This window comes from Ursus maritimus, unplaced genomic scaffold (genome assembly GCF_017311325.1).
Source record: "Ursus maritimus isolate PB19 unplaced genomic scaffold, ASM1731132v1 scaffold_20, whole genome shotgun sequence".
Classification (NCBI taxonomy): Eukaryota; Metazoa; Chordata; class Mammalia; order Carnivora; family Ursidae; genus Ursus; species Ursus maritimus.
The window spans coordinates 51,147,934-51,171,995 of record NW_024424453.1 but is presented as its reverse complement, the minus strand read 5'-3'; the positions used below and the strand labels follow the sequence as shown (position 1 = coordinate 51,171,995).

The following is a 24,062-nucleotide window of genomic DNA, read 5'->3' as shown; positions in this document are numbered from 1 at the left end:
GGACAGACAACCCTCCTACTCACAGCGTGAGTGTGGGGCAAGTGGAGAGAGAGAGAGAGGTGCTGGGGCTCCTCTCTCCACATACATGCACACGCACGTGCACACACAAACACACACACACACTCGGGTGCCCTTATAGGAATTTTCTGGCATTCCAGTGAAGAGACCACAGGTCTTAGTCTTATCATTTTTATAAAAACCCTCACCCCAGGGCCAGGCCAGAGGGCGGAGGGCTGCAGTGTTTGTCCTAACGGAACTGAGGAGAGCTCCAGGGACTGGGGCTCCTGGGACCCCAGAGACGCAGCAGCACAGACGGTATGTTAGAGCTGAAGGCAGTGTGGGGCCTCTAGCTCCGAGTGAAAGGTCGGGAGCAGCCACACCAGCCCTGTCCCCGGTGGGGACGGAGGGCCTGGCCTGCTTGGGGCAGCCCCCGTCAGAACCCCCAAACCTAGTCCTGGAGAGACACCTTCACAAAGAGGGTGGCGGATGGGTGCTGGTCTCCGTTCTTTGACAAGAGGTGGACATGGCGGTATCCTGGCAGGGGGGATGGGCAGGAAAGAGCACACAGAGAGTTCCTCCGGTCATTCGGTGAGGATGCCTCAAGGGACAATGGCTCTGCCTCCTCCACTTGTCATCCCCTCCCCTCCACATACACTCACCTTGCTTGAGGCTGCCCAAGGGGATGGTGCTCTGGCCGATGAAGTCGTTCTTAGAGGAGGCATCATAATCCTCCACCACAAAGCGCACGAGCGCAAGCTCAGGCACCACCACCTCAAACTCAAACTCCGTGTCCCACCATGGGTTGAACCCTAGGAGTACAAGCCCCACATCAGCAGCACGGACACCAGCTCCAGGGGGCGGGCCCCACCCAGGCCCAGCAAGTACCGTTATTGGTGACCACGGCAGTCTGGCGGCTGGCCACGTCCCGGCCCACACCGTGGATCTCCACGGTCACCTTGGGGTCCACAATTGAATTCTTATTCTTGTTGACTTTTGGCAACTGCTGCCCGGAGATGACCTGAGGAGAGGCCAGGGACAAAGGGCGTTCGGGAATGATAGCAGGGAGGGAGGCCCATGGGCTCCTGTCCCTCCTGTGGCTGGCCATACCCTGACACTGAGTCGCTTCCGGGTCCACCAGGGCCCCTGAGCCAGGGCACGTGAGTTAAAGGTAGAGTTCGGGTCTCGCAGGAAGGCAGGCTTCAGCACATAGCCGCAGGCCCCGTTGTCCCGGAAGCGGCCCTGGTACACATCCATCTCTGGGCCAGGTGTCTGGAAATTCAGGGCCACTGTAGCCAGGATAGAGCAGTCACAGGCTGTGGGCTGGTCTCAGGGGCCCTAGAGCCTAGTCTACTCAGGGCACCCTGAGGCCTTAGGGTCATATGGTGAGGCAGAAGCAGGGTCCAGCACCACTCCAATGCCTCCTGCCCTCCTGCCACCTCACTGACCCATCACACCAGCCTCACATTCCATTTCTGGTGTCAGAATTCAAAGGACTAGTGTGCTAACCATGCGATTTCGGATCCTGCCTTCCTGGCCGGGGGCTATTTCCAAACCGAGACTACCAGCTCCCGAGCCCACAGGTCCCTGTGTCTGGTCCCAGCTGGTCCCCAGAGGCTCCTGACCCCTGGCCCTCTGGACGGAAACCCTCCCCAGGCTGCCTCCCGGCCCCATACCGATCTGGCAGCCCCCATTCCACATCTCCACGGGGCTGTAGTTGGAGGAGTCCGTCCTCCACCCAGCGGGGTAGATCCGGCTCAGGTGACTGACGTTGTGGCGAACGAAGCTGTTTCCTGCAAAGGGGAGGGTGCTCAGACGCGCAGGCCGCCTGGTGAGCCCGAGCCCCCCACCTCTGTCTGGTAGCAACAGGGAGTGCCAACTCTGGGCATGTCCCGGGCAGTGGAGCCAGGCCGGGCCCGGGCCAGTGCAAATGGTCAGGCGGATGGCCAGCACCCTGATGATGCAGGGCTGGGGCTCACCTGATTCTTGGAGCAGTCGGAGGGCGCGGTTCTCAGAGAAGGATGCCATCTCATAGAAAGCCTGCCCTGGGGTGCCAGAGCTGGGGAAGCCCCCAAAGTGGACACTCTTGCAGTAAATGACCATATCGGAGAGCTCCTTCACTAGCCTGAGCTTGTCCTCCTGGGGGCCATGGGGAGGCCCAGGTTAGATTCGGAGGTTGGGGCAGGTGGGCACTGAGAGAGCCAGAAACCCAGACACAGACAGACAGAGAGGGAGACAGACAGAGAGAGGGGAACCGAGACGATGGGGGAGGGCCCCAGGGCTGCCCCCTCCCCCACTGCTCCCCCTCGAACCCTGGGCTTGCGCTGCACGCGGCTCCTCACGGCCTCGTCCTCCATCTCAGCAGCCTCATCCTCATCCGACACGACAGTGGCTTCAGGGCCACCCTCCCCGCCAGGGGGCAGGAGCCCCCCAAGCTTCTTCCCCTTCAGCAAGATCTTCCCCTTCAGTTGCTAGGAAGGGAGGAGCAGCTTGTCAAGACCCAGCTGGCCTCCCCGCCAGTCCCCCTGCCCTCTCGTCTGGGTACCCCCATGCCCACCGCGAACCTCAGGGGAAGGCAGACTTGTGGTGACCCCATCCAGCGGCCGGTCCAACAGCATGGGGCCCAGGATGGTGCGCAGGTGTCGCGCCATCACACGCTGCTGCTCCAGGCTGCAGTGGTTCTCCAGGGACAGGATGACGGGGTAGGGGGACGCCTGGAGGCCCCAGGGCAGGTTAGGAGGGGGGGCCGCCCCTACCATGGCCCTCCTCACCCGCCAGGGGCGCGCGCAACCTTGAAGGCGTAGTCCCGGATGGCCCTGAGCACGTCGCAGAGGAGGATCTTGGACGTGAAAGTGTAGCCGTGGTAGATGACCGGCTCCTGGTTGGGGCCGTCCCAGCAGTCCAGCTCCAGGCAGCGGCAGCCTTTGCACAACGCCCTGAGGGTAGGCGTGACGGCTAGGCCCTTCGACCCCGCCCCCAGGCCGCCCGGCCCCGCCTCCGCCCCGGCCCCGCCCCCGCCTCGGGCCCCACCGGATGTAGGCTTCGGTGCTGCTGGGCCCCGTGAGCTGGTCTTCCAGCAGGTAGGTGTTGTGCGAGGAGGACATCAGGTAGTGGCTGAGCGGCTGGCTCATGTCCTGGTACACCCGCCGGTGCGCCAGGCTGAAGGCGCTGCCGTCGGCGGACAGCAGGTACATGAGGAAGCCGTCCTTGGTCATCTGCCGCTGCGCCTTGGCTGCGAAGGAGGAGGCCGGCGCCAGTCAAAACCCTTCCGGCAGGGCCAGCCACCTCCAGGAGACCTTCCGGCGCCACTGCTCTGGGAGGGGAGCCCTCTGCTGTCCTTGCCTCCCTGTCCTGAGCTGGTCCTTGATATCTCTCGGAGGGGGTGAGTTTGAGTCAACCATCAGACTGTGACTACCCCACGGTGGGGGCCCTGTCTTCTCCACGGCCCCCCATACTGTGAGGCCCCCTGAAGCCAGAGCCACATCTCCTCCTCCTCTGGGCCTCCAGTCCGAAGCCCCTCCAGGAAAGGGCCCTGACTGTCCATCTCAAAGCCTGGCTCAGGATGGAAGCAGGAAAAGGGTTTGCTTTCTCAGCCTCCTCTCTATTTCCTAGAGGAGGAGTCCACAAAACCCCCTGGAAAAGGAACCAAGAGAGGGGTAGTGATGCTGGAGCCCTGTCTCCCATCTGCTTGCTTTCATGGGGCAAGCAAACACTGACCAGGGTGCCCCCCTTCCCTCCAGCTCCCTATCCTCGGGCTGTAGTCTCCCCAGGGGTCTCCCCGCCCAGTGTGGCCCCAGGGACTGCAGGCCAAAGGCCCCAGCCAGGATCTCACCAGTCTCACTGGGCTCATAGCGCTCAATGAGGGAGAGGGCCAGTGCAGGCCCTGATGCCTCCTCCCGCTGCTGGTGCTGCAGGAACATCACTAACTGGTCCACTGACAGTGTTGCCCTGGAGCCGGCTGCCTGGGCGAAGGTGCGGTCAATCTCCTGCCGCTGGGTCAGCATCTTGTAGAAGGCCTCGATCTCATCATCCTCCAGAGAGTCCGTCTGGGAGTGGTCACACTCCTGCAAGGCCAGGTGGGCCTGCTCAGAGCAAGCTCCTAACTCGGGTGCGGGGCCCACTGCCCCACGAACCCAGCCCTCAGTCCCTGCCTCACCCTGAAGATCTTCCGGGCGTAGCTGTCATCCACCTGGATGTTGAGCTCCTTCAGGAAGTTCTGCAGCTCCTTGAAGCTCATCTTGTTGTCCTTATTTTTGTCAGCTTTTCGCAAGCAGGAGTGAATCCAGCTGGGCAAGAAGTAAGGAAAGAACCCAGGAGCCCTGATACCCCCAAGGTCCCAACTACAGCCAGGTTTCAAGCCCAGGGTCAACGCCTGGGCCCAGATGGACTGAGGTCACCTACAGACAAAGCCCCTGCAGGCCTGACACACTGCACACCGGCATTCCAGGACAAGACCCCAGGGCCTTTTCCGAGGATGTTACATCCTATTAAGGGGTCTTTTTCCTATTAACTGTCTTTGAACCCTTTCACATTTAAAAAAAAAAAACAAAAACATTTCTTTTCTCACTGTGGAAGAGTTCGCTATAGACAACTTACAAAATGCAGAGGAGTAAACAAACAAATCCCCCATAGTCCTGTCACCCAGGTATAATTCCTGTTAACATTTCAAAGTATGTCCTTCTGGTTTTCAATACATAATTGTTAGACAACTTGACTAAAGCACTTGAAGCTTATTTTACAAGAAACAGCAAACTTGAAGCCACAGAGCAGAAGGTGAGGGCACCAGAAGCAAAACCAAAGCCTGCATCATGCTGTCACAATGCGGGCACTTAGCCCCCACTTTTCCATGATCTCTGGCCCCTCTCCCCTCAGACTTGACCTGGAGAAGTCAAGAAAGACGACCTCCACCTTCCACAGAAATTAAAGAACAAAGACAATGAAAACAATTTTTTAAAAAATGACAGTAGGTTTTTAGAAGTCACACAGGAAACAACATAAAAATGATGCCATGTAAACCTTAAATAATTCTGAGGGTCAAATAAAGAAAAAATAAAGCCATCCAGAAAACACTATAATGACCCTAATAGCCAAATGAGAAACGGCCATAAGCTGACCTTTTGCAAACATTCTCGGTAATCAAAGATACTAACAATTTGCAAGCGAGATGCAATTTCTTAAACTCTAAGATCAGCAGTTGAAAAGTCTATTACCCAGTACAAGGAGGGGTGACGTGCCATGGACACTCCCATCCACCACTTGGGTAAAGGAAATTGTCAACCCTTGGGAAAGTGATGCAGCGATAGAGCTAAAGCTCGGAGCTGTCCCATCACTGGACTCGCTCGTTCCACTTCTGGGAATCTGTCGGTAAGGAGATACTCCTAAATACCGAGGGCTTTTAGAAACATAGTTCTTTGCGATGCCACTTATAGTAGTGAAAGACTGAAAATAAATGTTCCACACTAAAAGAAGGGATCACTAATTTACAGGCATCTACTCAATGGAGTATTACACAGTCACTACAGCTTTTGATGGAGGCTGTACTAACACAGGGAAAGAGTTATGACATACGGTACACAGAAAATGGATATCGGTGTAAGATCTCCACTATTTTTGGCAAATGCATCATTAGGCAAATTGAAATGCAAAAAAGAAGATTGGGGGCAGAACCCACATATTGGCAGTTTCATTTTGTGGGCCTTTAAAACTTCATTCTAGGGCGCCTGGGTGGCTCAGCCGGTTAGGCATCCTACTCTTGGTTTTGGCTCAGGTCATGATCTCAGGGTCATGAGATCGAGCCCTACCTTGGGCTCCACACTCTCAGCGGGGAGTCTGCCTGAAGATTCTCTCCCTCTCCCTCTGCCCCTCCCTGTGCACATGCAGTCTTTCTCTCTAAAATAAATCAATAAATCTTTTTTAAAAATTAAAAAATTAAAAGAAAACTTCATTCTAACATAGCCATATTTTATGTATATATTTACATGAAATAATAATTATGGCAGAATTCCAGGTTAAGAAAAAAAATCAAGTTCAGGGGCGCCTGGGTAGCGCAGTCGTTAAGCACCTGCCTTACGCTCAGGGCGTGATCCCAGGGTTTTGGGATCAAGCCCCGCATCGGGCTCCTCTGCTGGGAGCCTGCTTTTTCCTCTTCCCACTCCCCCTGTTCCCTCTCTCACTGGCTGTCTCTCTCTGTCAAATAAATAAATAAAATCTTTAAAAAAAAAAAAATCAAGCTCAGAGTGGTCCAGCCAAACGTGAAGTCCCCATGAGAATTGTTCGTCAGCAGGCTGGGATGGCTCTATGATCAAGGGCTAGGTAACAAAACCGTCCACCCTCCAGAGGGCACAGGACTGCCAAGGATAAGCCAACGCTACAGAACGGGACTTTTAAGAAAGCTCAAATTCAGGCAGAGGTAGTGTTGAAAAAAATACTTAAAAAATCTATGAAATGCTGAAAAGCACAGAGGAAGGAAACTAACAGAGCTCGAAGTATGTCCCTCGAAGCAGCTGGATAACACTAGCAATGAATAATCAGAAAATGAAATTAAGAAAGGAATTCCAACAAGTAGCCTCAAAATGAATTACAATACTTGGGGGGCGCCTGTGTGGCTCAGTCATTGAGTGTCTGCCTTCGGCTCAGGGAGTGATCCTAGCATTCTGGGATCGAGCCCCGCATCAGGCTCCTCTGCTGGGAGCCTGCTTCTTCCTCTCCCACTCCCCCTGCTTGTGTTCCCTCTCTCACTGGCTGTCTCTCTCTCTGTCAAATAAATAAATAAAATCTTAAAAAAAAATCGCCAATAAGAACATTACAATTTTTAAAAAATATATAAAAAAAATAAAATACTTGGGAATAAAAATTTTTTTTTAATGTATAGCTCATAGTCTGAAAACTACAAAACACTGTTGAAAGACATTAAGGAAGATCTAAATAAACAGAAAGATAGCCATATTTACAGATCACAAGATTTGATATCATTAAATAGGGAATACTCTCCGGATTGATCTACAGACTCAACCACCCCTATCATAATCATGCTGGCTTCTCTGCAGAAATTGATCCTAAAATTCACATGGAACCTCAAGGCACCCAGAATAGTCAAAACAATCTTGCAAAAAAAGAACAGGGGCACCTGGGTGCAGCAGTTGGTTAAGTGTCCAACTCTTGGTTTCGTGAGATCAAGCCCTTGGAGTCTGCTTGAGATTGTCTCTCACTCTCCCTCTGCCCCTCCTGCTCCTGCTCTCTCTCTCTCTCTCTCTAAAATAAATAGATCTTTAAAAAAAAAAAAAAAGAACAAATTTGGAGAACTCACACTTCCTGATTTCTAAACTTACAAAGTTACAGTAACCAAACCATTGTGTACTGGTGCAAGGATAGACATAGATAAATGGAATAAAACTAACAGCCATGAAGATAAACCCTCTTGGGGCACCTGGGTGGCTCAGTTGGTTAAGCATCTGCCTTCAGCTCAGGTCATGATTCCAGGGTCCTGGGATCGAGCCCCTTGTCCGGCTCTCTGCTCAGCGGGGAGTCTGCTTCTCCCTCTCCTTCTGTCCTCTCTCTCTCTCTCTCACTCTTGCTCTCTCTCAAATAAAATCTTTAAAAAAGAAAAGAAACCCTCATATTTATGGTCAATTGATTTTTGATGAGGGTGTAAAGACAAGTCAATGAGGAAAGAACAGTCTTTTCAACAAATGGTGCTGGGACAACTACCTATATGCTAAAAAAATGAAGTTGAACCCCCCACATCACACCACACACAAAAAGGAATTCAAAATGAAGCAAAGACTTAAATGTAATAGCTAAAACTATAAAACCTTTAGAAGAAAATAATAAGAGTAAACATTAGTAATTTGGGGTTAAGCGAAACCTTCTTAGACATAACATCAAAAATCACAAGCAACAAAAGCAAAAAGTAGCTGGATTAGACTTCACCAAAACTAAAAACTTGTGCTTTAAATACCATCAAGAAAAAGAAGAGAACCCACAGAATAGGAGAAATTATTTACAAAGCAGAATTATGATGGGACTTATATCTAGCATATATAAACAACTCTTATAACTCAATAATAAGACAAATAGCCCAATTAAAAATGGCACCAGAGACGTAAATAGACATTTCTCCAGAAAAGATACAGGAAAGCAAATTAAAAAAAAATACTCAACAGCACTAATCATTAGGGAAACACAAATCAAAACCACAATAAGATACCTATCAAAACCCAAACCAAACCAAACCAAAAAACCCAGAAAATAACAAGTGTGTTAAGGACTTGAAATCAGAACCCTTGCGCACTGCCGGTGGGAGGATAAAGTAGGTCAGATGCTGTGGGAAACAATATGGTGGTGCCTCAAACAATTCTAAGTAGAATTACCCTGGGATCCAGCGACTCTGCTTCTGGGTATCTACCCAAAAGAACTGCAAGCAGGGTCTCAGAGAGATATTTGTTCAGCCATGTTCACAGCAGCATTATGCACAACAGGAAACAGGTGGACGCAACCCAGATGCCCATCAAAGCATGAATGAAAAGACAATATATAGATAATGCAGACAGTGCATTATTATTCGGTCTTAGAAAGAATGGAAATTGGACACCGGCTACCACATGGATGAACCTTGAGGACATTATGCTAAGTGAAACAAGCCAGTTGCAAAAAGACAAATACTCTGTGATTCTACTTGTCTGAAGTGCCTAGGGTGGTCAAATTCAGAGAGGCAGAAGGTAGAATGGTGGCTGCGGGGGAGGGGGGGTCGGGGCTGGGGAGTGTGGATTGCAGGTGGAAGAATGAGAAATTGTTGTTTAATAGGGATAGAATTTCAGTTTTACAAGATGAAAAGAGTTCTGGAGATGGACCGCATGACAATGGGAATGTACTCAACACGACTAAAATGGTTGAAGATGGGAAATTTTATGTTATGTAGATTTTACCGCAAGTAAAGATTTTGAAAAAATAAATCCATTTAAAAAAGAGCTTAAGAGGGGCGCCTGACTGGCTCAGTGCGTAGAGCGTGCAACTTTTTTTTTTAAAAGATTTTTAATTTATTTATTTTGGAGAGAGAGAAAGAGCATGTGTGAGCAGGGGGAGGGGCAGAGGGAGCGGAAGAGGGAGGAAATCTCCAGCAGATTCCCAGCTGAGCACGGAGCCTGACTTGTGGGGCCCGATCTTACGACCCTGAGATCATGACCTGAGCTGAAACCAAGAGTTGGATACTTAACTGATTGAGCACCCAGGTGCCTCTGAGCATGCAACTCTTGATCTTAGGGTTGTAAATTCAAGCCCCACATTGGCTGTAGAGATTACTTCAAAATAAAATCTTTAAGGGGCGCCTGGGTCGCTCATACAGCTCAGCATCTGCCTTCAGCTCAGGTCATGATCTGAGCCGGCTTCTCCCTCTCCCTCTGTCTGTCGCTCCCCCTGCTTGTACTCTCTCTCTGTGTCAAATAAATAAAATCTTTAAAATAAAATAAAATAAAATAAAATAAAATAAAATAAAATAAAATAAAATAAACTTAACAACAACAAAAAGTGGGCAAAGGATCTGACAGATATTTCCTCAAAGGATCTGATAGACATTTCTACAACTGATGGATAAACACATGTAAAGATAGCTGACATCAGTAGCTATCAAGGAAATGCAAATCGAGACCACAATGAAATACCACTTCACACCCACAAAGGTGGCTACGATAAAAAAAAAAAAAAAAGCAGTAACAATAGTAACCAGCCTTAGCGAAGATGTGACAAATTGGAACCCTCATAGGCTCCTGGTGAAAATGTCAATTTCCTGGTTGGGAAACTGCAAGTCCTTCAAAAGGTTAAACTTACAGTTACCATAAGGCTTATAAATTCTAGGTATATGCCACACAAAACTTCTGCACCAATGTTCATAGCAGCATTAATGCATAAAAGATCCAGAGTGAAAACGCCGCTGTCCATCAACTGCTGGCTGGATAAATAAGCAGACCGTGGACTATTATTGAGCCACGAGAAGGAACGAAGTGGTGACTCACACTACCACCACAGGGATGTACCTGAAAGACCGGCCCGTGAAAGAAGCCAGTCACTAAAGACTGTGCGATTCCATTTACAGGAGATGTCCAGAAAAAGGCAAACGTAAAGAGCCAAAAACTAGATCAGTGGTTGTCTGCGGCTGGGGGTTATGGGGAAATGGGGCCTGGCTGCCAATGGGTACGGGGTTCTTTTTAAGGTGATGAAGGTGTTGTAAAATTACTTGTAACTTTGTATACACTAAACAGCATTGACGTGGACACTTTAAGCAGGTGAATTACATGGTATGTGAACTGTATGTCAATAAAACTGTCATTAAAATGAAGGAGCTGGACTGATTCCGCCCTCCTCCTCTGTACCAGAAGCCTGACCACTTTGAATCACAGGCTGGTGTGCTGTTGGGCCTCCAGACTGGGAAGCGAACTTGTTTTAAGCCTATGGGCTGGCCTGCACATGAGGCCCAGGGAAACTTGATCCACTCCCTGAGGAATGGCACTGGGGGTACCATGGCCTTCCAAATTCCGAGAGAAAAAAAAATGTAGTAACTCCAAGAAACATGATTCAAACACTCAGGACTCGGTCTCCCACGGGAGCAGGCTGCTGCCATTAGCAGAACTCCATGCTGGTTACGGGGGGAGAAGAGGGGACATCGGGGGCTGCACTGAGTAGACCAAACAGGGCTCCAGGTACCTTCTCTGCTTCCCTTCCGCTACGGACTGAACTGTGTTCCCCTCAAATTAATATGTGGGATCCCTAACCCCCAATATGATAGCATCTGGGGATGAGTTGTGGGGTGCTTACATGAGGTCATAAGGTCATCAGGTGGAGCCTACATGAGAGAATTAGTGCCCTTATCAGAGGAGACACCAAAGATCTTCTCTCTCTCTCTCTGTCTCTCTCTCTGCCATGTGAGGACACAGTGAGCAGGCAGCCACTCACCAGCCAGAAGAGAGCTCTCACCAGAAGCTGACCGTGCTGGCACCCAGACCTTCGGTCTCTAGCCTCCAGAACTGTGAGAAGATTCATTTCCGCTGTGCAAGCCACCCAGCCTGTGCTGTCGGTATGACGGCCCGAGCAGGGTATCCTCCACACCCAGGCTGCCCTGGCGATGACCACAGCCGGCACCCGCAGGCTGGGCGGACCCGCTGCTGCCGGAAGGATACTGCTGCAGCTTCTGCCTCTGGTCCATGGAGCCCGAGTGGTGGATGATCTTATGCAGGCCCCGCACCCAGTGCTGGGCCTCCGCCGGCGACGGGGAGATGAGGTCTAGCGTGTTGCGCTGGTCCTTGAAGACGATGGAGAAGCAGCGGTCCTCAGGCACATCCCGGGCAAACTTCTCCATGCCCTCCGTGCGGTGGCCCTTCCGCACCTCCTGAATGTCCTCAATGGAGACTGCAAGAAGGGGATAGGTGGCAGAGAGAGCTGTGAGGCCAGTCCCTGCCCCCGGTGTGGCCAAGGCACAGTGTGGGGACACAGAGCCGGGGCGGGAGCTCAGGCCTGGATCCAGAGACAGGGAGGGGGGCAGCAGGATGGACAAGGGGAACGCAAAGGAGGAAGGAGGACAGAGACTGAGGTGGAGGAGGAATGTGAGACACAGGGGAACCAGGGGCGGGGGTGGACAGAGGGAGAGACTGACCCTAGAGAAGGGCACCTGGGACCCCAGGCTCCGCTGTTCCTGGACTGGGAGGCAGGAGGGCCCCTGGGAGAGGACTAGGGCAGGGCAGGGCTTTTAGAGATGGGGAGAGACCATTCTGGAGCTTGGAGCCTGAGGCGGACAGGATACATACCCTCCTAATCACACTTGACTTTGGACCATCTTCCCCTCAGATGGCCCTGAGAGCCCGCGGCCCCTCTCATGACCATGCGGGAGCCTGGAGCCACCCTCCAGCAGCCCTGGCCCCAGGGTGGGGGGGCACAGGAAGAAGTGCTTGTGCTGCAGCATAGACACGACCTAGCCCGGCGTGTGTCCACGTGGGTCCTGACCTCAGGGAACCCCTTGGCAAGAAGAGTATGGGAAGGCTCTTGCTCTCTAGGACCCCAAGAGGTGCCCTTAGGGGTCTGAGAGAGTACATCATTCTGCCCTTAGGAACTGGGGGGAGAGCCGTCCTGTCACACCCCAGCCTTCCAAGCTTCAGAGAGCAGCAAGGCCCTTGCCCTCCACCCCCACCTCCAGGGTGCCCTTCCTGGCCTGGATGGCAGCCAGTCCCACCAGCTGGGCTCATGCTAAGCTGCCCAGCATCCAGGTCCAGGCTCTGCCCCTGCTCCACCTGTGTCCTGAGCCATCCACATCCATCTGTCCTGGGTCCTAGACCAGCTCCAGCTGCAAGCTCACCCGTCCTCCCCATGCCTGCCTGAGCTCTGAGTGCCCAGAGGCCTCCTAGTCACCCACAAGCCCCACATGAAGGGATGTGCCCAGCCTGGGCAGCAGGCTCCCAGAGTGGGACATGTGAGCCCGGGCCATCTGGGGTGCAGGGGATATCCCTGCTTAATCCCTCTGCCCACAGCCTCCTGTGCCTGCTAGGCCCAGGCCAGCCCCCGCTGCCCCAGGCTGGGAGTGAAAACAGGAAACCTGAGCCGGGCAGCTCCTGGCCAGCACCCCCACCCACGCCAGAGAGAAAGTCCAGATGCCTGCCCTGCTGATAATGCCTTGTCTGCCTCTGGGAGCCAGAGTGGAGGGAGTGGAGTGGTGGCAGGATCAGGGGAAACTTAGGGAGGAAAGAGCAGAGAGAACTGGGGGCGCTTCTCCACTCCTTCACCTGGCCTCAGTTTCCCCGAGGGTAGAGCGCATCTCGGGACAACTGTCTCACTGCTCACACAGAGAAGGGAAGCAGCCAACAGGCATGCTCAGCCTGAGAGCCGCCTCAGTGTGTCTGACATGGAACAGAGCCTCTTCTGGCCACATTCCTCACCTGAGCACACCGGAGCCCGACCCCGCACCTCTCACCCCTGCAGCCCCTCTGGTCAGGTGCAGGACGCTCACTCATGCCCCTTCCCCATTCTCGCCCCTGCACCTTTGCTCACACTGGTCTCCTGCCTGGAATGCCTCTCCTGCTCTTGTGCTCTCAGCCCTCCCAGCATGAGGGGCTCATCTCTCCAGCCCCCATCCCTACTCTTGTCTCTGCCCCCAGGCCCGCCACCAAGTGCCAGGGAACCAGGCATATGTACTGGCTGGTGAAGGGGGGGCGTCTCTCAGGAATCCCCAGAGCTCAGAGAGCAAGACGTCCGTTCCCACCGTGCCGCCCCCCACCAGCATCTAACAGGAAGCCCCATATCAGGGCAGAGACCTATGAAGGAGTCTGGCTGGTGCCACTGACAGAGGTGAGGTCTGGGTCACTCTCATGCTGTGTGACCAACATGCACTCTGGTTTTTGAAGACTACCGTAGGCTCTATCTGCTTTAACCCTACCCTGCCTTGCTCGGAAACCTTCCATGGCCCACAGCCCCAAGGCCCCAGCCTAGCTCTCCCCCTCTGACCCTGCTCCTGTCCTGCCTCACCTCTGACCCCGCTACAGGCCACACGGCCAGCAGGCAACACCTCAGATTTCTACCCAGCGTCCTGAGGCCCGGGCAAACCCTGCCTGGGCACCTCCCCTTCCTCCTGTCCCCTCTCTCATCCAGAGCCTGTCACCTGTGTCTGATCGCAGTCCCCAGTGGGGTGCCCCTGCCCCATCCCCCCTCCCCGCCATGGCAAAGGCAGGGGTGTGGGTTGGGTGAAATCCAGCTTCGATGATCTTTCCGCATTGTCCAATATAACAGCCACCAGCCACACGTGGCTATTTAAATATAAAGTAGCTAAAATTCAATGAAGTTAAGAATTCAGTTCCTCGGTCACACTGGCCACATTTCAACTGCTCAATGACCACGGGTTGCTAGAGGTGCCCATACTGGACAGCACAGATATAGAACATTTCCATCACCAAAGGAAGTTCTTTCGGGTAGCATTGGTCTAACGTTTTCCCACCAAGTAAAGATGTAGCAGGGACCTCTCATTTTATAGAACCCTTAGGGCATTCTTTGTTACAAGGCAGCTAGTCAGCACAGCTTTCTCTGAGAGGCCTGCTGGAGGCACTCTTCATTTGCAGGCCTGAGCCTTGGGTTCCTGGGCCTTTTCCAAAGCTTCCAGAAAATCCTCAGACCCAACACCCTCAAGGGAGCTGCCCAGCTAAGGCCTCTCTCCACTCCACCCTACCTCTTTGCTATGGCCCCAGTCCCAGGAAAGAACTGCCTCCTGTGGCCACACCTCATATCCTGGCCACTGAAACCAGGAAGGGCCTTATCTGCCCCCGGACTTTGGGCTTGGCTTTTGGCCTCACTACACCTGATACACCTGGAGTCCTAATCCACCCAACTTCCCTCCTTTCCACATCTGTCTGGGTGGATACCCTGTGAGTTCAGACAATACTGTCCAGCCACCTCCCTACTTCTGAGCCTGGCTTTCCCACCTGTGGTCACAGTATGCATCCCTACCCCCAAAAGGCTTCAGCCTCTCCATCTCTGGTCCTCCATGACTAACTTCTCTGGCCCAGACTGGGCCTCATTTGCCCTATCGGTGATCTAACTAACTCTTCTCCCCTACCCTTGCCAGCTTCAGTTCCCCATATCTGGTCCTTGTTGTGTGACCGACCCGGGCCCCACCAGGCCAGGCCTGGGTTTCCCTATTTGTGGTTCTGGTCCAGGATCGACCCCCCCGCCTCACTGTGCCCTCCCCCAGCCCGCAAGCACAAGATCCACACTCTGCTCCCACCCCGCAGCCCTGGGACACTCACACAGGTGGGACTCCGGGGTCCGCATGACCTTGCGGGACTCCTGCCAGATGGTCTTGCAGTCTTCCTGCAGCTTGTAGAAACGCTCTCTCCGCCATGAGTTGGACTTCACCTTCAGGAGCTGGCTGCCCTTTAGCAGTACCTGTAGGTCCTCATCATCCTGTAGACCTAGGGGGCAGAGCTGGTGAGATGCCACTTCTCCTGGTGTCCCTGCTGCCCCAAGCCCCATGCTAGCTACTCCCACCTCTGGACCCTCTCGGAGAAGGGTCCCACTTCTCACCAGCCTCACCCTTTGTTCCCCATTCCCTTCTCCCACCTTCACCCATGCTCCAACCTGATCCTGGAGCCCTGCCTCCTCCAGGAAGTCATCTCTGATTGCCAGCCAAGGCCAGGCAAACCTTAGGACACCCACCCACTCAAGGCTACACTTTTTATACCATGACCTGCCATCCACAGCTAAATGGACAAGGGGAAGCACTAATTCAAGAACATCTGGCTCCTGGGGAACCAGATACTGGGAAATGGCCTGGCTTGCAAAACAAAGTGTGCCCCTCCTGGTCATACTTCCTTCAGATCATACAGAGTGATCTGAAGGAAGCCAGGACCAAAATATCAGGCCGAGCAGGAAAGAAAAGGTCCGGATATAACAGCAGTTGTAGGTCTTGGTGTCAACACTGTGGTTGCTGTAGGACCCTTGTGCCCATCCCTGGCACCCTCACCCCTGCTGCCCCCACCCTGACTTCCACCTGCTTGAGAAGGGCTCTGATCCTTGCCCCCAGAAGAGACAGATGAGCCCACTGTGGCCTGGGTTTGGCCTCTGGGATGCCCCTGGGTCTCCCTGCCCATCCTGTCTCTGAGTGTCCTGGGTCTGGGACCCTCGCGTATAACAGCCCTAAGGCACAGTGCAGCCTTCTCAGCAGCTGAGGCAGGACCCGGCCCAGGGTCCTAAGTGAGGACCAGACTGTGGCTGCATGGCCTCTCCTGCCCAGCTGTCTTCAGAGACCCAGGCTGGCCTCCGAGGCACAGGCTCCCAAAGATACAATGTCCTTTGTCCTAACAGGCTCAAGCAGAGGTACCCCAAGGGCACTGGGCCTGGCCTCCCAGGAACCCTCATCCCCAAGCAGAGCCTGTATTAACTGTGATAAATGAGAGACCACTCCCCACCTCAATGATTCATCAATACAATGTAGAGATAGATGCGTCTAGATCCCTATCTCTCAGCTGAGCCCCATGCAGTCCAGCAGCCAGCTCTGCTCAGAGCCAGGTGGCCATCTCACCTCACTCTGTCCCCAGAACTAAAACTATGTGGCCATTCAGCAAGCTTTATCCTTCTGCTCCAGCAGAGCGGTGGCATCAGGGACCGTGTGCGTGCAGTCTAGGGGGCCTGTGACTAGGCCTATAAGCTTTGCTTTTCCGAGCCCAGATCCACAGCCCCTGATAGGCTCTCCAGCTTTATCCATGCCCCTGCTGCCCCCGCCCCACCAGCCTGCCCCACACGCCCACAAGACCCAGGGAAACTTCTGGACTGTTTCCCCAGGCTTCAGCCACCCATACCCTCTCTATCCCTCCCCAGTCTCCTGCCTCCACTAGGGACAGAGCCCAGTGCTAATAACCCCCCACCCCACCCCATGGCTTTAGGCAGCTCCCCTCCCCCGTGCCTCTGTTTCCCCATCAGCACAGGGTGAGAACAGTGTTGGGAGAGGCATCTGCAGGCCTCTTCAGAGGTGACGGTCTGATCTGCCCTCTTCTTCCTTTGTCCCAAGTCTCCCCACACTTCTGGGAGACCCCTCGGTCTTAGTTTAGATGAGCAGCCTCCCTTCAGCCCCAGCAGAGGTTCAGTGGAGGAGAAGGGGGCTTGCAGGACATCCTGCTGTGTCTGTGGTACTTGGAGCAAGAGGAAGGGGAAGGGAGTTCCCAGATGCCAGAAGAGAGTCCCTCAGCCTCTGCTGGGGCATTCCATTGTCCTTTCTGAGGCTGAGGTGTAAACTGGCAGGGGCATCTCCTTACCCTGTGCCTGCCCCCTGTCCCCCAAGCTGGGCACTCGTTAGGACAAGCCACTGCCAACAACACAGATGGTAACGGGGAGGGGGTTGGAAAGCAGAAGGTGAGCCCCACCCTCCGGTCCTGGAAAACACCGTAGGGAGATGACATGTTCATCCTGTCCTGGAGCCAGGCTGTGGCCTTGTCTGCAGTCAGGCAGAGATAAGTCCCCTGGCTGCCGACATGGCTTCCGGAACACGGACCTCAGCCCCAAGGTGGGCCTGGATAATGGCCGCTGCCTTCTGCGCCATTAGGGAACTAGGGCAGGCACCCCCACCTCTGAGTCTCATCTGTAGCCAGCCCTTTTATTTCTGAGGCCGCTGGGCTGCCCGCCTCGCCACCCTTGCTCCCTCAGCACTCGTCGCCCAGCCCGCTCACTCAGCTTCAGTACCCTCTCCTCCTGTGGGAGGGTGGTGGTAAGGGGCCTCTAACCTCAGGGGCCCCTGGGCTGACCTGGCAGCCTCACCAACCCACTCAGGCTAGCCGCACACAGTGAGGTGGCCATGTGGAAGAGGGCAGAAGGTGTGCAGGTGCTAACAGGAGGCTGGGGGGGGGGCTGGTGCCAGGAGTTCTGCCCCTGTACAGAGGGTGACGCATAATGGAGACAGACTGGGTCTGGGCCCCACAGCCATACAGTTACACGCTGCCACACTCGACACACAGTGCCGGAACATCGTCACAATGATAATCACAGCAGCCACCATAACATTCATGGGCAATATTTGAATAAGACACTGTTCTTAGCATATGTATTTAATCCCCCCAACAACCCTATGAGGAAGGCACTATCATTATTCCCATTTTACAGATGAGGAAACTGAAGTTCAAGGAAGTTACATGGTGGAGTCAGGACTCCAAAGCCTGCCCAAGGGTTCGTGCTAGGAAACATTACCTTATGCAAGTCACCGCTCAGGCCCACTGAGTAATGTCAGAAAATCCACATAACACATACTGTGACACAGAATCAGTCACCCGGTCACCCACTGTCAATCTGTCTCCCACAGTCACTCAGGGCACAGGATAACACTGGACCACACACAGTCACACTGGTGCCACAATGTCACACACTTGGTTACACAGCATTACACATCATCATTACCACACAGTGCCCCACGTACCACATGAAGGACAGAATCACCACTAGGTTACACACTGGGTCACCCGCTGTCACACTTGTCATTCACACTTGCACAGCATCACTGGATCACATAGTCTCAGAAAATCATCTCACTGGGTTACACAGTCATGCCAGTTACACACTGAGCCACATAACTAGTAGTGCCTCAGAAATCTGTAACAGGAGGGGTTGGGGTGGTAAGGGGCGGGGGGCTTAGGAGGGGCTCAGGGAGATCAGGAGAAGTAACCAATCCCCCGGAAAACACTACATGCCACGCCTACAAACACAATCCCACAGTGGGTCTCACTCACAGAGGTACTAAACAGTTCCAATAAAAGGATCAAAGGAACATAAGTCTACATCCTGCCCCAGCAGCCTTCCCAGCAGAGCTCGGTGCCCCCTGCGTCCCTTACCCAGCCTCTGCCCATTGAGCGCTGCCACCTTGAGGCTCTGCTCCTGCAGGTAGAGCTCTCTGGAGCGGCTCCGGCTCGGGATTCCTAGGCATTGCATGACGCTCCGCACTGCCTCTGCGCCACCGAGCCTGGCCCCGACAGCGCAGCGTCTAGAAAGCCCTGGCAGTGGGGGCGGAACTACCGCCCGGGAGGGGAGCAGGGGCGGAGTCCGGGCGTGGAGGGGCGGAGTGAGAACCCAGAAGGAGGAGCCAACCTGGAGGGGCGGAGCCTCAGCCCTAGAGGCGGGGCGTGAGAGAAATCAGGGCTGAAAGGGGCGGAGACAGACCCTAGGAGACGTGGCCAGTCCCGGAGGGGCAGGACCTTTGCCCCCGGGAGGTGCGGCAAGGGCGGACTCCAGGAGGGGAAAGGAGGAGCCAGAACCCAAGAGACGGAGGGGACAAATCTGTAATCCAGGAAGCAAATCAGTGGCGAAAGCCAGAGCCCAGAAAGCGGATAGGGGGCAGAGCCACAGCCCCAAATGTTGGGGTAGGAGGCGGGGGAAAGAAGCAGAGTCTGGGAGGCGACGTGGAGGCAGAGCCTCCCTCAGGAAGCCGACCGGGGGCGGAACCAGGGCCCAGAGGGCGAACCGAGGGAGGGCCCCGCACTGAAAACGCGGGGTTCGGGCAGGGAGGGGCGGAACCTCTGCTTTGGAGGCGGTGTCCCACCAGGGGGCGGTGTCCAACCGGGGGCGGAGCCCGAGTCGCGAATTCGAAACACCTGCTGGGGGCCGGGCTGAGAACCCGAAGCTTGAGTGAGATGGAGCAGAGGAGGGGAGATCGGGAAGCGGCGGCCTGGGTGGCCAAGTCTAAGAGGACGGGATGGGGCGGGGTCAGACGGAGCAGGGGATGGAGCCTGGGGCAGACCACCAAGCCGGCCAAATATTTTACTTCAATTACTCAACGAATTCATTGTAATTCAGCTGGCTGTTGCCTCACAGGCCGACCTATTTCCTTCTCACAGTTTCTCCACCCGAGTGGGGTAATCTCCAAGGTTCCAAATGCGAACGGAATTCTTGAAAAAAAGGCTGATCTTAAAAATGAGTCCATTAACTCAGGCTTGCTTTGAATAGACGAGAACTACTGCAACTTTATACAAAACTGTGCTGCCAGTGTGCTCGGGAACAGTGGGACCTTTCATTAAGTTACAACTTCTCTTTCATGCACCCAGCCCCTACTGTGTGCCAAGGTCAGGACACCACCCAGAGGCCTGACTCACCCCTCTCTTTGACTCTCTGCCTCCATTCGTCTCACTGCTGCTCCAGTCACCAGCACTGGCAGTGAGTCACCCGCAAAGCCAGCCATTAGCACGGCCAAGCAAAGCAACACTAACAATAAACTGAAGCACAGAGTGACTCGCCTAAGGTCACGCCACAGAGAATAAATCACGAGAATGCGTGTTAGTGTAGATGAGCTGAAATACGGGCACAAACAACTTGTTCTTCATTTGGAGGGGGAGGAGGCAGAGGGTAAGGTGAACCTGCTAATGGATAGAATCACATCTCAATATAATTTGCTTCCTTTGAATTCACATATATTTTATTTTATGCATTTAAAAACATGACCCTGGGACGCCTGGGTGGCTCAGTCCATTAAGTGGTTAAGGTCTGCCTTCCGCTCAGGTCATGATCTCAGTGTCCTGGGATCCAACCCCCACCCCCCCATCATCTGGCTCCCTGTTGAGCTCCCCGCTTCTCCCTCTCCCTCTGTTCCTCCCCCTGCTTGTGCTCTCTCTCACTCTCATGCTCTCTCTCAAAATAAAAATAATTAAACCTAAAAAATTAAAAACATGACCCGGGGGGGGGGGTTCCACAGGCTTCATCTGACTGCCAAAGGAGCCTACGACACAAAATGTTAAGATCAGTGTGGATCAGTGTGTGTCTGTGAAGAATGGGTCTGGAACCCCGGGGACAGTTTTGAAACATAACTGAGGTGAGTAGGGGGCTCACCCCAACTTGCTATGATGGCTCTGCAACCATTATCTGTTGGGGGCACTGCTTTTTTGCCAACCTAGAGCCCCTATGCCCATTCGTGCTTTCTCCTCACAGCGTCCCCTGTAAATTGGGTGTTGCTATGCCATGGGTGGAAAAAAAGGGCCCAGAGAGGCAAAGGGACGTGCTCAGAGTCACAACATTTATAAATAGAGGCCAAAAGAGGCCTGGAGCTCAGGTCTCCTGGGGCCAAGATGAGGCCCCTCCTATAGCCAGCCTTCCACTTCTACAAATGCCAGATTTGACAGTGGGGCAGGATGGATCTGGGGTAAGTAAAGTGAGTGACGGCGGATGTTCAGTGAGGGGAGGGCCTGGGAGGTAGTGGCCTTTGGGCACATGTGGAGACCTGCCTGCGAGGCCAGCGCAGGCCTGGCTAGAAGGGAGACAGCAGAGGTGGTGGAGGAGGGGGAGGAGGCCAGGGGACTGGAGCATCAGTCTGAGGGCTTCAGAGACAACAGAAGGAGCCCTTTGGTTCTTGAGCCCTGTTCTGGGCACATTTTTCCCAGCAAGTGACTCCTTTTTGGTGCCTCCCTCATCTCCCAGGAATGCACAGGGCATGATCACTTGGGGGTGGTCCTCCTACAGGAACACAGCCCCTACCGAGTGCTGGGTGCTGTTCCCATTGCCTTATATGTATGACCTCATTCAGTCCTCACAGCAAGCCTATGAGGTCGGTAGGGTTCTTGTCCCCTATTTTACTGAGGAAACGGAGGCACCAAGAAATCAAAGGATTTGTCTACAATGAAAAAGTCAAGGCTTGAACTCAGTCTGCCTCCAGAACCCACGTATGTAGGCTGCACTGTATGCAGAACCCTCCACTGTGGACTACCCTGCGTCTGCACGCATCCGGGGTGAGGACGTAAGCGACATCTCCTATCTAGGGAGGCTCTGCCACAGACTGCCAACTGCCCAAGCCACATGTTTGGTGCTGTGGGGCCCCAAATAGGAAAGGGGTACGGCCTCTCCAATGGAAGTGTGGACACCCTGGAATAGCACCAGGCACAGTGACAACCCCTCCCCACCATCAACTTCCCTTGCTGGGTTCTTGCTTCCTGATCTGGTTTGCAGGAAGGACAAAGGCAATTAAGGGAGTTAAGTCTGGGTGATGAGCTAGAAGTGGCAGGGCCTACAGGGAAAGAGCTTGGGGTTGCAGTGGTTCTGCTGGTCCCGCAGGAAGGGCTGGATGGACAGAGTGAGGCATTTGGGAGGCAGGTCTCAAACAGAATGGGCCAAACCCATGCCACAGTGCCTCCACGTAGCTTCCTCTCCAGGGAAGACACCAAGGGACAAAGACTGGACAGAGGCACAGATGCCTGAGGGGGAGCCCGTTCCAACATGAGCTGTGCCAGAGGCGACCAGAGGAGACCAGAGGACTTTTAGGAGATCTGAGTGAGAGACAGGCCCAGAAGAGCTGGTAGTTTGCAGAGCAGCACTGACTAAGGGATGATGAGAGAGAAAGCAGAGGTCTCCACTGCAGTCTCCTGAGCCATCCAGACTCCCTTCCTGCCAGTCTGGCAGGAGCATTAAGGACACCTCTGGTCTGAGAGGAGCAAGCACTGGAAGGAGCAGGGATCCCCTGACCCAGCTGGATGAGGTTGCCTTGAGGAGCCCAGGCTAGTGGTGCGAGGGTCACAGCTCTGGCCCCTGAGCAAGGTCTCTTTGGGCCATGGAGACCAGGTCTAGGCCAACGAGGAAACACAACACAGACTAGGGGCTGGCTGAAAGGAACATCTCCTATCCCCCTGAATTCCAGGGGGTCTCTAGTGGGCAGCTGGAGGGCTCTGCCTTTCTCTTTCCCATCTACTATCTTCATATATGGTTTAGATAGACAGGTGGTGGGCACTGAAGTCTCCAACCCCAGGGATACTAGAAAACAGGGAGATATGGTTAAACAGTGATTGGCATAAGGGACAGGTTTTGCTGAACTGGCAGATGATCTCAGGAACCAGGAGGGCAAGACACCCTTAAGAGTGAGTTGAGTCGCCAGGCTGGAGCAAAGAGATGCCAGACCAGGTTTGGGGTCCTGACCTGCCAGAAGACCTCCAGGCCCTACAGTGGGAAGCCACTGCTGCTCTTTCTCCTGGAGGGGCAGCAATAGGGCAAAGACTGTTCCCCGGCCGGTCAGAGGGACAGAACTCTCGGCTGGACAAAGGGTGGAGCTGCAGGCAGTTCGAGGTGAGACTCGGCCCGTCCCGCCAGGAGGGTGCGCGGAGGGGAGGAGCAGGCTGCTCCTTCCAGCTTGGGCATCGCTGACAGCAGTTACCGCCGCCCAGCCCGACCTCGGCCAACCTTACACACCTCCTCATCTCCTCCCCCCACAACCCCCACTCCCTCCACACCCGCGCGGCCTGACGCGGTCCAGGCACGCCTGGGCTTTGGGGAGCCTCTCCAGCGGGGCCCGGACGGTGTGGGGAGAACTTGGTTATTCGTAGATGCTGGTTCCGTCCCTCTTCGGCCCTTCCGTGCGCGCTGGACCGTGGAACCCAGACTCTGAGACCAGAAAAAGGCAGAATCCTTGAGGCGGAGTCTGGGGGTCGGGGGTCGCTTTCAGCGAAGTCTTCAGATCCGCACCCCACCCCCACCTCCGGCCAGATCTGGGGGACAAGGCTAGAGACGCCCAAGGTCTTGCCTGGCAGTCCCCCCCGGAGAGTCCTGCGCCGAGATTTCCCCAACGCAACAAAGGAGCCGAGAGGCGGGCCCGGGGCGGGGCGGAGGGCGGCCGGAGGAACTGGGGTCCCCGGCCCAGGGCCGGGAACGGCTGCCCGGGGGGTCGGCCCGTGCAGGGTCTGCCCGCACGCCGGCCAGCCAGGAACTCACCATGCAGGGTCAGGAAGTCCCGGCCCGAGTCCATGCCCGACGGGCGGCGCAGCGGGAGGGGGCGCCGCGGACACACGTGCACGGCGACTGCGCCGGCGGCCTCGGGTCCGAGCCGAGCGCGGTGGAGGGACCCGAAAGGACTCCGGTGGGAGGAGACCGGAGGTGGGCCCGGGACACCGCTCCGCCCCCCGGGCCCGCCAACCCGCGCCTCTCCCCGCCCCCTCTTGGGGATCGGGGAGGGCAGAAGGGGGGCCCGTAGCCCGGCCAACCCTGGCTGGGGCTAGTGGGCGCGCCCCGGCCAGAAATAGCCGGATTCCTCCCGCTTCCTCCGCCGCCGCCACCCACAGGCCATAGGCCCTGTCATTACAGCGGGCGGCCCGGCCCCACGCCCTACCCGTGGGCGCGTCTCCGGGTTTGGGATGCCGCTCGAAAGAATCTGGCGTCATTCTGGGAAAGGGACCGTGTAACTTCCGACGCCCAGCCGGGCTGCTGCGAAAGGGAGCCTGGACGTCTGGGCGTCCAGACTTGGCTCCCCGGATCTCTGCTTTCCCTTCTGCAAAATGGGTGCACAGGCATGGGTTAGGAGGTTCTCAGAGAGGTATGCCTGAATCTTGTCCGGAGGAGGGTCCTCTCCTCTCTCGATGGGAAGTTTCTAACCCCAGGAGCGCCTTTGGTGAGGGCTGGGGCGCAGGCAGGGAAAGCTTACAGCAGTTGGGTGCAGGGAGCTCACCTTTGAGCCTCCCATACCTCAGACCCCTGGTGGGACAGTGGTGGGACAGGACCTAGGGGTGGGTTACATCTCCAGGGTCCCTTCTTTGGGTGGCCTCCCAAGGGGCTGTCTGAACAAGGGGCCACGAGGCTCCTACATGGAACCCCCCCCTTAC

At 54.9% G+C, this 24,062-nt stretch overlaps 1 protein-coding gene across 4 annotated transcripts; it reads right to left on the bottom strand.

Moving 5' to 3' along the window:
• Positions 1–175: 175 nt before the first annotated feature.
• Positions 176–23,331, bottom strand: PLCD1 (phospholipase C delta 1). 4 transcript variants are annotated; one of them, XM_040636967.1, is made up of 15 exons: positions 23,179–23,331; positions 14,769–14,933; positions 11,166–11,394; positions 4,154–4,283; positions 3,830–4,061; positions 3,028–3,229; positions 2,789–2,933; positions 2,562–2,711; positions 2,310–2,468; positions 1,977–2,136; positions 1,674–1,790; positions 1,108–1,286; positions 886–1,018; positions 660–809; positions 176–534 (listed from the first exon to the last, which is right to left on the bottom strand). In XM_040636967.1, exons 1-15 carry the CDS (start codon positions 23,210–23,212, stop codon positions 449–451), a joined length of 2,271 nt encoding a protein of 756 aa, XP_040492901.1. In that variant the 5' UTR covers positions 23,213–23,331; the 3' UTR covers positions 176–448. The 4 variants fall into 4 exon arrangements, 3 of the variants coding, with proteins under 3 accessions (XP_040492901.1, XP_040492899.1, XP_040492900.1); XM_040636965.1 differs by lacking the exon at positions 23,179–23,331 and adding an exon at positions 18,336–18,463; XM_040636966.1 differs by lacking the exon at positions 23,179–23,331 and adding an exon at positions 18,336–18,365 and having other exon boundaries at positions 14,769–14,925.
• Between the last annotated feature and the right edge of the window lie 731 nt (positions 23,332–24,062).